The 10,909-nt window shown below is 73.9% G+C and overlaps 1 protein-coding gene across 1 annotated transcript in view; it reads right to left on the bottom strand.

The window, feature by feature from the left end:
- SYT2 (synaptotagmin II) overlaps positions 1-10,909 on the bottom strand; it is a 17,557-nt gene that overhangs the window by 1,214 nt on the left and 5,434 nt on the right. The window contains exon 6 of the mRNA XM_014533435.1: positions 40-209. Within this exon, the coding sequence (XP_014388921.1) occupies positions 40-209 (170 nt within the window). The remainder of the gene's footprint in view (positions 1-39; positions 210-10,909) is intronic.

Raw genomic sequence — 10,909 nt, forward strand, 5'->3', positions numbered from 1 at the left:
GCCCGCCTGCCCGCCCGCCGGCCCCCAAGGCCCAGGCACCTGGATCTGCTCGAAGGGGATCTCGAAGCTGAAGGACTCGTTGAAGTAGGGGTTCAGCGTCTTCTTCTTCACCGTCGTCTTCTTCTTCTTGAGCCTCTTGCCGTTCTGCATCAGGTGGATCTTCACGTAGGGGTCTGTGCAGGGAGAGCCACCCGGTGCCCTCAGCGCCTCTCACAGGGCTGAGGGGGACCCCAGGGCCCTCAGCGCCTCTCACGGGGGGACCCCCAGGGCCCTCAGCGCCTCTCATGGGGGGGACCCCAGGGCCCTCAGTACCTCTTACGGGGGGGACCCCCAGGTGCCTTCAGCACCTCTCACGGGGAGGAGGGAGCCCCCAGGGCCCTCAGCCCCTCTCACGGGGGGGACCCCCAGGTGCCTTCAGCACCTCTCACGGGGAGGAGGGAGCCCCCAGGGCCCCCAGCGCCTCTCACGGGGGGGGGGACCCCCAGGTGTCCACAGAGGGGACATGGCCTGGCGGAGGTCACACCTGCTCCTCGGGAGGCACGTCCAGCAGATGCCCGCCTGTGCCGGGGGCCAGGCCCCCCCAGCCCCTTCCCGCCCCCCAGGTCCCTCCCAGGGTGGAGTCCCGGATCGTGGGGCACCAACGCTTCCTGGGGGAAGGCGAATCCTAAACCTCGGACTCAGAGCACAGCCCCGAAGGCATCTCGGAGCCGGGAAGGAGGCCCTGGGAGAAAGGGGGCTCCGGGGAGACCGACGCCCTTCTGCCCGGTCCTGCCCTGGGGTGGGGGTGGGGGGACTCAGCCTCAGAGCCGCTCCCTTCAGCACCTCTCACGGGGAGGAGGGAGCCCCCAGGGCCCTCAGCCCCTCTCACGGGGGGGACCCCCAGGTGCCTTCAGCACCTCTCACGGGGAGGAGGGAGCCCCCAGGGCCCTCAGCCCCTCTCACGGGGGGGACCCCCAGGTGCCTTCAGCACCTCTCACGGGGAGGAGGGAGCCCCCAGGGCCCTCAGCCCCTCTCACGGGGGGGACCCCCAGGTGCCTTCAGCACCTCTCACGGGGAGGAGGGAGCCCCCAGGGCCCTCAGCCCCTCTCACGGGGGGGACCCCCAGGTGCCTTCAGCACCTCTCACGGGGAGGAGGGAGCCCCCAGGGCCCTCAGCCCCTCTCACGGGGGGGACCCCCAGGTGCCTTCAGCACCTCTCACGGGGAGGAGGGAGCCCCCAGGGCCCTCAGCCCCTCTCACGGGGGGGACCCCCAGGTGCCTTCAGCACCTCTCACGGGGAGGAGGGAGCCCCCAGGGCCCTCAGCCCCTCTCACGGGGGGGACCCCCAGGTGCCTTCAGCACCTCTCACGGGGAGGAGGGAGCCCCCAGGGCCCTCAGCCCCTCTCACGGGGGGGACCCCCAGGTGCCTTCAGCACCTCTCACGGGGAGGAGGGAGCCCCCAGGGCCCTCAGCCCCTCTCACGGGGGGGACCCCCAGGTGCCTTCAGCACCTCTCACGGGGAGGAGGGAGCCCCCAGGGCCCTCAGCCCCTCTCACGGGGGGGACCCCCAGGTGCCTTCAGCACCTCTCACGGGGAGGAGGGAGCCCCCAGGGCCCTCAGCCCCTCTCACGGGGGGGACCCCCAGGTGCCTTCAGCACCTCTCACGGGGAGGAGGGAGCCCCCAGGGCCCTCAGCCCCTCTCACGGGGGGGACCCCCAGGTGCCTTCAGCACCTCTCACGGGGAGGAGGGAGCCCCCAGGGCCCTCAGCCCCTCTCACGGGGGGGACCCCCAGGTGCCTTCAGCACCTCTCACGGGGAGGAGGGAGCCCCCAGGGCCCTCAGCCCCTCTCACGGGGGGGACCCCCAGGTGCCTTCAGCACCTCTCACGGGGAGGAGGGAGCCCCCAGGGCCCTCAGCCCCTCTCACGGGGGGGACCCCCAGGTGCCTTCAGCACCTCTCACGGGGAGGAGGGAGCCCCCAGGGCCCTCAGCCCCTCTCACGGGGGGGACCCCCAGGTGCCTTCAGCACCTCTCACGGGGAGGAGGGAGCCCCCAGGGCCCTCAGCCCCTCTCACGGGGGGGACCCCCAGGTGCCTTCAGCACCTCTCACGGGGAGGAGGGAGCCCCCAGGGCCCTCAGCCCCTCTCACGGGGGGGACCCCCAGGTGCCTTCAGCACCTCTCACGGGGAGGAGGGAGCCCCCAGGGCCCTCAGCCCCTCTCACGGGGGGGACCCCCAGGTGCCTTCAGCACCTCTCACGGGGAGGAGGGAGCCCCCAGGGCCCTCAGCCCCTCTCACGGGGGGGACCCCCAGGTGCCTTCAGCACCTCTCACGGGGAGGAGGGAGCCCCCAGGGCCCTCAGCCCCTCTCACGGGGGGGACCCCCAGGTGCCTTCAGCACCTCTCACGGGGAGGAGGGAGCCCCCAGGGCCCTCAGCCCCTCTCACGGGGGGGACCCCCAGGTGCCTTCAGCACCTCTCACGGGGAGGAGGGAGCCCCCAGGGCCCTCAGCCCCTCTCACGGGGGGGACCCCCAGGTGCCTTCAGCACCTCTCACGGGGAGGAGGGAGCCCCCAGGGCCCTCAGCCCCTCTCACGGGGGGGACCCCCAGGTGCCTTCAGCACCTCTCACGGGGAGGAGGGAGCCCCCAGGGCCCTCAGCCCCTCTCACGGGGGGGACCCCCAGGTGCCTTCAGCACCTCTCACGGGGAGGAGGGAGCCCCCAGGGCCCTCAGCCCCTCTCACGGGGGGGACCCCCAGGTGCCTTCAGCACCTCTCACGGGGAGGAGGGAGCCCCCAGGGCCCTCAGCCCCTCTCACGGGGGGGACCCCCAGGTGCCTTCAGCACCTCTCACGGGGAGGAGGGAGCCCCCAGGGCCCTCAGCCCCTCTCACGGGGGGGACCCCCAGGTGCCTTCAGCACCTCTCACGGGGAGGAGGGAGCCCCCAGGGCCCTCAGCCCCTCTCACGGGGGGGACCCCCAGGTGCCTTCAGCACCTCTCACGGGGAGGAGGGAGCCCCCAGGGCCCTCAGCCCCTCTCACGGGGGGGACCCCCAGGTGCCTTCAGCACCTCTCACGGGGAGGAGGGAGCCCCCAGGGCCCTCAGCCCCTCTCACGGGGGGGACCCCCAGGTGCCTTCAGCACCTCTCACGGGGAGGAGGGAGCCCCCAGGGCCCTCAGCCCCTCTCACGGGGGGGACCCCCAGGTGCCTTCAGCACCTCTCACGGGGAGGAGGGAGCCCCCAGGGCCCTCAGCCCCTCTCACGGGGGGGACCCCCAGGTGCCTTCAGCACCTCTCACGGGGAGGAGGGAGCCCCCAGGGCCCTCAGCCCCTCTCACGGGGGGGACCCCCAGGTGCCTTCAGCACCTCTCACGGGGAGGAGGGAGCCCCCAGGGCCCTCAGCCCCTCTCACGGGGGGGACCCCCAGGTGCCTTCAGCACCTCTCACGGGGAGGAGGGAGCCCCCAGGGCCCTCAGCCCCTCTCACGGGGGGGACCCCCAGGTGCCTTCAGCACCTCTCACGGGGAGGAGGGAGCCCCCAGGGCCCTCAGCCCCTCTCACGGGGGGGACCCCCAGGTGCCTTCAGCACCTCTCACGGGGAGGAGGGAGCCCCCAGGGCCCTCAGCCCCTCTCACGGGGGGGACCCCCAGGTGCCTTCAGCACCTCTCACGGGGAGGAGGGAGCCCCCAGGGCCCTCAGCCCCTCTCACGGGGGGGACCCCCAGGTGCCTTCAGCACCTCTCACGGGGAGGAGGGAGCCCCCAGGGCCCTCAGCCCCTCTCACGGGGGGGACCCCCAGGTGCCTTCAGCACCTCTCACGGGGAGGAGGGAGCCCCCAGGGCCCTCAGCCCCTCTCACGGGGGGGACCCCCAGGTGCCTTCAGCACCTCTCACGGGGAGGAGGGAGCCCCCAGGGCCCTCAGCCCCTCTCACGGGGGGGACCCCCAGGTGCCTTCAGCACCTCTCACGGGGAGGAGGGAGCCCCCAGGGCCCTCAGCCCCTCTCACGGGGGGGACCCCCAGGTGCCTTCAGCACCTCTCACGGGGAGGAGGGAGCCCCCAGGGCCCTCAGCCCCTCTCACGGGGGGGACCCCCAGGTGCCTTCAGCACCTCTCACGGGGAGGAGGGAGCCCCCAGGGCCCTCAGCCCCTCTCACGGGGGGGACCCCCAGGTGCCTTCAGCACCTCTCACGGGGAGGAGGGAGCCCCCAGGGCCCTCAGCCCCTCTCACGGGGGGGACCCCCAGGTGCCTTCAGCACCTCTCACGGGGAGGAGGGAGCCCCCAGGGCCCTCAGCCCCTCTCACGGGGGGGACCCCCAGGTGCCTTCAGCACCTCTCACGGGGAGGAGGGAGCCCCCAGGGCCCTCAGCCCCTCTCACGGGGGGGACCCCCAGGTGCCTTCAGCACCTCTCACGGGGAGGAGGGAGCCCCCAGGGCCCTCAGCCCCTCTCACGGGGGGGACCCCCAGGTGCCTTCAGCACCTCTCACGGGGAGGAGGGAGCCCCCAGGGCCCTCAGCCCCTCTCACGGGGGGGACCCCCAGGTGCCTTCAGCACCTCTCACGGGGAGGAGGGAGCCCCCAGGGCCCTCAGCCCCTCTCACGGGGGGGACCCCCAGGTGCCTTCAGCACCTCTCACGGGGAGGAGGGAGCCCCCAGGGCCCTCAGCCCCTCTCACGGGGGGGACCCCCAGGTGCCTTCAGCACCTCTCACGGGGAGGAGGGAGCCCCCAGGGCCCTCAGCCCCTCTCACGGGGGGGACCCCCAGGTGCCTTCAGCACCTCTCACGGGGAGGAGGGAGCCCCCAGGGCCCTCAGCCCCTCTCACGGGGGGGACCCCCAGGTGCCTTCAGCACCTCTCACGGGGAGGAGGGAGCCCCCAGGGCCCTCAGCCCCTCTCACGGGGGGGACCCCCAGGTGCCTTCAGCACCTCTCACGGGGAGGAGGGAGCCCCCAGGGCCCTCAGCCCCTCTCACGGGGGGGACCCCCAGGTGCCTTCAGCACCTCTCACGGGGAGGAGGGAGCCCCCAGGGCCCTCAGCCCCTCTCACGGGGGGGACCCCCAGGTGCCTTCAGCACCTCTCACGGGGAGGAGGGAGCCCCCAGGGCCCTCAGCCCCTCTCACGGGGGGGACCCCCAGGTGCCTTCAGCACCTCTCACGGGGAGGAGGGAGCCCCCAGGGCCCTCAGCCCCTCTCACGGGGGGGACCCCCAGGTGCCTTCAGCACCTCTCACGGGGAGGAGGGAGCCCCCAGGGCCCTCAGCCCCTCTCACGGGGGGGACCCCCAGGTGCCTTCAGCACCTCTCACGGGGAGGAGGGAGCCCCCAGGGCCCTCAGCCCCTCTCACGGGGGGGACCCCCAGGTGCCTTCAGCACCTCTCACGGGGAGGAGGGAGCCCCCAGGGCCCTCAGCCCCTCTCACGGGGGGGACCCCCAGGTGCCTTCAGCACCTCTCACGGGGAGGAGGGAGCCCCCAGGGCCCTCAGCCCCTCTCACGGGGGGGACCCCCAGGTGCCTTCAGCACCTCTCACGGGGAGGAGGGAGCCCCCAGGGCCCTCAGCCCCTCTCACGGGGGGGACCCCCAGGTGCCTTCAGCACCTCTCACGGGGAGGAGGGAGCCCCCAGGGCCCTCAGCCCCTCTCACGGGGGGGACCCCCAGGTGCCTTCAGCACCTCTCACGGGGAGGAGGGAGCCCCCAGGGCCCTCAGCCCCTCTCACGGGGGGGACCCCCAGGTGCCTTCAGCACCTCTCACGGGGAGGAGGGAGCCCCCAGGGCCCTCAGCCCCTCTCACGGGGGGGACCCCCAGGTGCCTTCAGCACCTCTCACGGGGAGGAGGGAGCCCCCAGGGCCCTCAGCCCCTCTCACGGGGGGGACCCCCAGGTGCCTTCAGCACCTCTCACGGGGAGGAGGGAGCCCCCAGGGCCCTCAGCCCCTCTCACGGGGGGGACCCCCAGGTGCCTTCAGCACCTCTCACGGGGAGGAGGGAGCCCCCAGGGCCCTCAGCCCCTCTCACGGGGGGGACCCCCAGGTGCCTTCAGCACCTCTCACGGGGAGGAGGGAGCCCCCAGGGCCCTCAGCCCCTCTCACGGGGGGGACCCCCAGGTGCCTTCAGCACCTCTCACGGGGAGGAGGGAGCCCCCAGGGCCCTCAGCCCCTCTCACGGGGGGGACCCCCAGGTGCCTTCAGCACCTCTCACGGGGAGGAGGGAGCCCCCAGGGCCCTCAGCCCCTCTCACGGGGGGGACCCCCAGGTGCCTTCAGCACCTCTCACGGGGAGGAGGGAGCCCCCAGGGCCCTCAGCCCCTCTCACGGGGGGGACCCCCAGGTGCCTTCAGCACCTCTCACGGGGAGGAGGGAGCCCCCAGGGCCCTCAGCCCCTCTCACGGGGGGGACCCCCAGGTGCCTTCAGCACCTCTCACGGGGAGGAGGGAGCCCCCAGGGCCCTCAGCCCCTCTCACGGGGGGGACCCCCAGGTGCCTTCAGCACCTCTCACGGGGAGGAGGGAGCCCCCAGGGCCCTCAGCCCCTCTCACGGGGGGGACCCCCAGGTGCCTTCAGCACCTCTCACGGGGAGGAGGGAGCCCCCAGGGCCCTCAGCCCCTCTCACGGGGGGGACCCCCAGGTGCCTTCAGCACCTCTCACGGGGAGGAGGGAGCCCCCAGGGCCCTCAGCCCCTCTCACGGGGGGGACCCCCAGGTGCCTTCAGCACCTCTCACGGGGAGGAGGGAGCCCCCAGGGCCCTCAGCCCCTCTCACGGGGGGGACCCCCAGGTGCCTTCAGCACCTCTCACGGGGAGGAGGGAGCCCCCAGGGCCCTCAGCCCCTCTCACGGGGGGGACCCCCAGGTGCCTTCAGCACCTCTCACGGGGAGGAGGGAGCCCCCAGGGCCCTCAGCCCCTCTCACGGGGGGGACCCCCAGGTGCCTTCAGCACCTCTCACGGGGAGGAGGGAGCCCCCAGGGCCCTCAGCCCCTCTCACGGGGGGGACCCCCAGGTGCCTTCAGCACCTCTCACGGGGAGGAGGGAGCCCCCAGGGCCCTCAGCCCCTCTCACGGGGGGGACCCCCAGGTGCCTTCAGCACCTCTCACGGGGAGGAGGGAGCCCCCAGGGCCCTCAGCCCCTCTCACGGGGGGGACCCCCAGGTGCCTTCAGCACCTCTCACGGGGAGGAGGGAGCCCCCAGGGCCCTCAGCCCCTCTCACGGGGGGGACCCCCAGGTGCCTTCAGCACCTCTCACGGGGAGGAGGGAGCCCCCAGGGCCCTCAGCCCCTCTCACGGGGGGGACCCCCAGGTGCCTTCAGCACCTCTCACGGGGAGGAGGGAGCCCCCAGGGCCCTCAGCCCCTCTCACGGGGGGGACCCCCAGGTGCCTTCAGCACCTCTCACGGGGAGGAGGGAGCCCCCAGGGCCCTCAGCCCCTCTCACGGGGGGGACCCCCAGGTGCCTTCAGCACCTCTCACGGGGAGGAGGGAGCCCCCAGGGCCCTCAGCCCCTCTCACGGGGGGGACCCCCAGGTGCCTTCAGCACCTCTCACGGGGAGGAGGGAGCCCCCAGGGCCCTCAGCCCCTCTCACGGGGGGGACCCCCAGGTGCCTTCAGCACCTCTCACGGGGAGGAGGGAGCCCCCAGGGCCCTCAGCCCCTCTCACGGGGGGGACCCCCAGGTGCCTTCAGCACCTCTCACGGGGAGGAGGGAGCCCCCAGGGCCCTCAGCCCCTCTCACGGGGGGGACCCCCAGGTGCCTTCAGCACCTCTCACGGGGAGGAGGGAGCCCCCAGGGCCCTCAGCCCCTCTCACGGGGGGGACCCCCAGGTGCCTTCAGCACCTCTCACGGGGAGGAGGGAGCCCCCAGGGCCCTCAGCCCCTCTCACGGGGGGGACCCCCAGGTGCCTTCAGCACCTCTCACGGGGAGGAGGGAGCCCCCAGGGCCCTCAGCCCCTCTCACGGGGGGGACCCCCAGGTGCCTTCAGCACCTCTCACGGGGAGGAGGGAGCCCCCAGGGCCCTCAGCCCCTCTCACGGGGGGGACCCCCAGGTGCCTTCAGCACCTCTCACGGGGAGGAGGGAGCCCCCAGGGCCCTCAGCCCCTCTCACGGGGGGGACCCCCAGGTGCCTTCAGCACCTCTCACGGGGAGGAGGGAGCCCCCAGGGCCCTCAGCCCCTCTCACGGGGGGGACCCCCAGGTGCCTTCAGCACCTCTCACGGGGAGGAGGGAGCCCCCAGGGCCCTCAGCCCCTCTCACGGGGGGGACCCCCAGGTGCCTTCAGCACCTCTCACGGGGAGGAGGGAGCCCCCAGGGCCCTCAGCCCCTCTCACGGGGGGGACCCCCAGGTGCCTTCAGCACCTCTCACGGGGAGGAGGGAGCCCCCAGGGCCCTCAGCCCCTCTCACGGGGGGGACCCCCAGGTGCCTTCAGCACCTCTCACGGGGAGGAGGGAGCCCCCAGGGCCCTCAGCCCCTCTCACGGGGGGGACCCCCAGGTGCCTTCAGCACCTCTCACGGGGAGGAGGGAGCCCCCAGGGCCCTCAGCCCCTCTCACGGGGGGGACCCCCAGGTGCCTTCAGCACCTCTCACGGGGAGGAGGGAGCCCCCAGGGCCCTCAGCCCCTCTCACGGGGGGGACCCCCAGGTGCCTTCAGCACCTCTCACGGGGAGGAGGGAGCCCCCAGGGCCCTCAGCCCCTCTCACGGGGGGGACCCCCAGGTGCCTTCAGCACCTCTCACGGGGAGGAGGGAGCCCCCAGGGCCCTCAGCCCCTCTCACGGGGGGGACCCCCAGGTGCCTTCAGCACCTCTCACGGGGAGGAGGGAGCCCCCAGGGCCCTCAGCCCCTCTCACGGGGGGGACCCCCAGGTGCCTTCAGCACCTCTCACGGGGAGGAGGGAGCCCCCAGGGCCCTCAGCCCCTCTCACGGGGGGGACCCCCAGGTGCCTTCAGCACCTCTCACGGGGAGGAGGGAGCCCCCAGGGCCCTCAGCCCCTCTCACGGGGGGGACCCCCAGGTGCCTTCAGCACCTCTCACGGGGAGGAGGGAGCCCCCAGGGCCCTCAGCCCCTCTCACGGGGGGGACCCCCAGGTGCCTTCAGCACCTCTCACGGGGAGGAGGGAGCCCCCAGGGCCCTCAGCCCCTCTCACGGGGGGGACCCCCAGGTGCCTTCAGCACCTCTCACGGGGAGGAGGGAGCCCCCAGGGCCCTCAGCCCCTCTCACGGGGGGGACCCCCAGGTGCCTTCAGCACCTCTCACGGGGAGGAGGGAGCCCCCAGGGCCCTCAGCCCCTCTCACGGGGGGGACCCCCAGGTGCCTTCAGCACCTCTCACGGGGAGGAGGGAGCCCCCAGGGCCCTCAGCCCCTCTCACGGGGGGGACCCCCAGGTGCCTTCAGCACCTCTCACGGGGAGGAGGGAGCCCCCAGGGCCCTCAGCCCCTCTCACGGGGGGGACCCCCAGGTGCCTTCAGCACCTCTCACGGGGAGGAGGGAGCCCCCAGGGCCCTCAGCCCCTCTCACGGGGGGGACCCCCAGGTGCCTTCAGCACCTCTCACGGGGAGGAGGGAGCCCCCAGGGCCCTCAGCCCCTCTCACGGGGGGGACCCCCAGGTGCCTTCAGCACCTCTCACGGGGAGGAGGGAGCCCCCAGGGCCCTCAGCCCCTCTCACGGGGGGGACCCCCAGGTGCCTTCAGCACCTCTCACGGGGAGGAGGGAGCCCCCAGGGCCCTCAGCCCCTCTCACGGGGGGGACCCCCAGGTGCCTTCAGCACCTCTCACGGGGAGGAGGGAGCCCCCAGGGCCCTCAGCCCCTCTCACGGGGGGGACCCCCAGGTGCCTTCAGCACCTCTCACGGGGAGGAGGGAGCCCCCAGGGCCCTCAGCCCCTCTCACGGGGGGGACCCCCAGGTGCCTTCAGCACCTCTCACGGGGAGGAGGGAGCCCCCAGGGCCCTCAGCCCCTCTCACGGGGGGGACCCCCAGGTGCCTTCAGCACCTCTCACGGGGAGGAGGGAGCCCCCAGGGCCCTCAGCCCCTCTCACGGGGGGGACCCCCAGGTGCCTTCAGCACCTCTCACGGGGAGGAGGGAGCCCCCAGGGCCCTCAGCCCCTCTCACGGGGGGGACCCCCAGGTGCCTTCAGCACCTCTCACGGGGAGGAGGGAGCCCCCAGGGCCCTCAGCCCCTCTCACGGGGGGGACCCCCAGGTGCCTTCAGCACCTCTCACGGGGAGGAGGGAGCCCCCAGGGCCCTCAGCCCCTCTCACGGGGGGGACCCCCAGGTGCCTTCAGCACCTCTCACGGGGAGGAGGGAGCCCCCAGGGCCCTCAGCCCCTCTCACGGGGGGGACCCCCAGGTGCCTTCAGCACCTCTCACGGGGAGGAGGGAGCCCCCAGGGCCCTCAGCCCCTCTCACGGGGGGGACCCCCAGGTGCCTTCAGCACCTCTCACGGGGAGGAGGGAGCCCCCAGGGCCCTCAGCCCCTCTCACGGGGGGGACCCCCAGGTGCCTTCAGCACCTCTCACGGGGAGGAGGGAGCCCCCAGGGCCCTCAGCCCCTCTCACGGGGGGGACCCCCAGGTGCCTTCAGCACCTCTCACGACGGGGAGGAAGCCCCCAGGGCCCCCAGCGCCTCTCACGGGGGGGGGGACCCCCAGGTGTCCACAGAGGGGACATGGCCTGGCGGAGGTCACACCTGCTCCTCGGGAGGCACGTCCAGCAGATGCCCGCCTGTGCCGGGGGCCAGGCCCCCCCAGCCCCTTCCCGCCCCCCAGGTCCCTCCCAGGGTGGAGTCCCGGATCGTGGGGCACCAACGCTTCCTGGGGGAAGGCGAATCCTAAACCTCGGACTCAGAGCACAGCCCCGAAGGCATCTCGGAGCCGGGAAGGAGGCCCTGGGAGAAAGGGGGCTCCGGGGAGACCGACGCCCTTCTGCCCGGTCCTGCCCTGGGGTGGGGGTGGGGGGACTCAGCCTCAGAGCCGCTCAT

Source organism: Myotis brandtii, unplaced genomic scaffold (assembly GCF_000412655.1).
Source record: "Myotis brandtii unplaced genomic scaffold, ASM41265v1 scaffold975, whole genome shotgun sequence".
Classification (NCBI taxonomy): domain Eukaryota; kingdom Metazoa; phylum Chordata; class Mammalia; order Chiroptera; family Vespertilionidae; genus Myotis; species Myotis brandtii.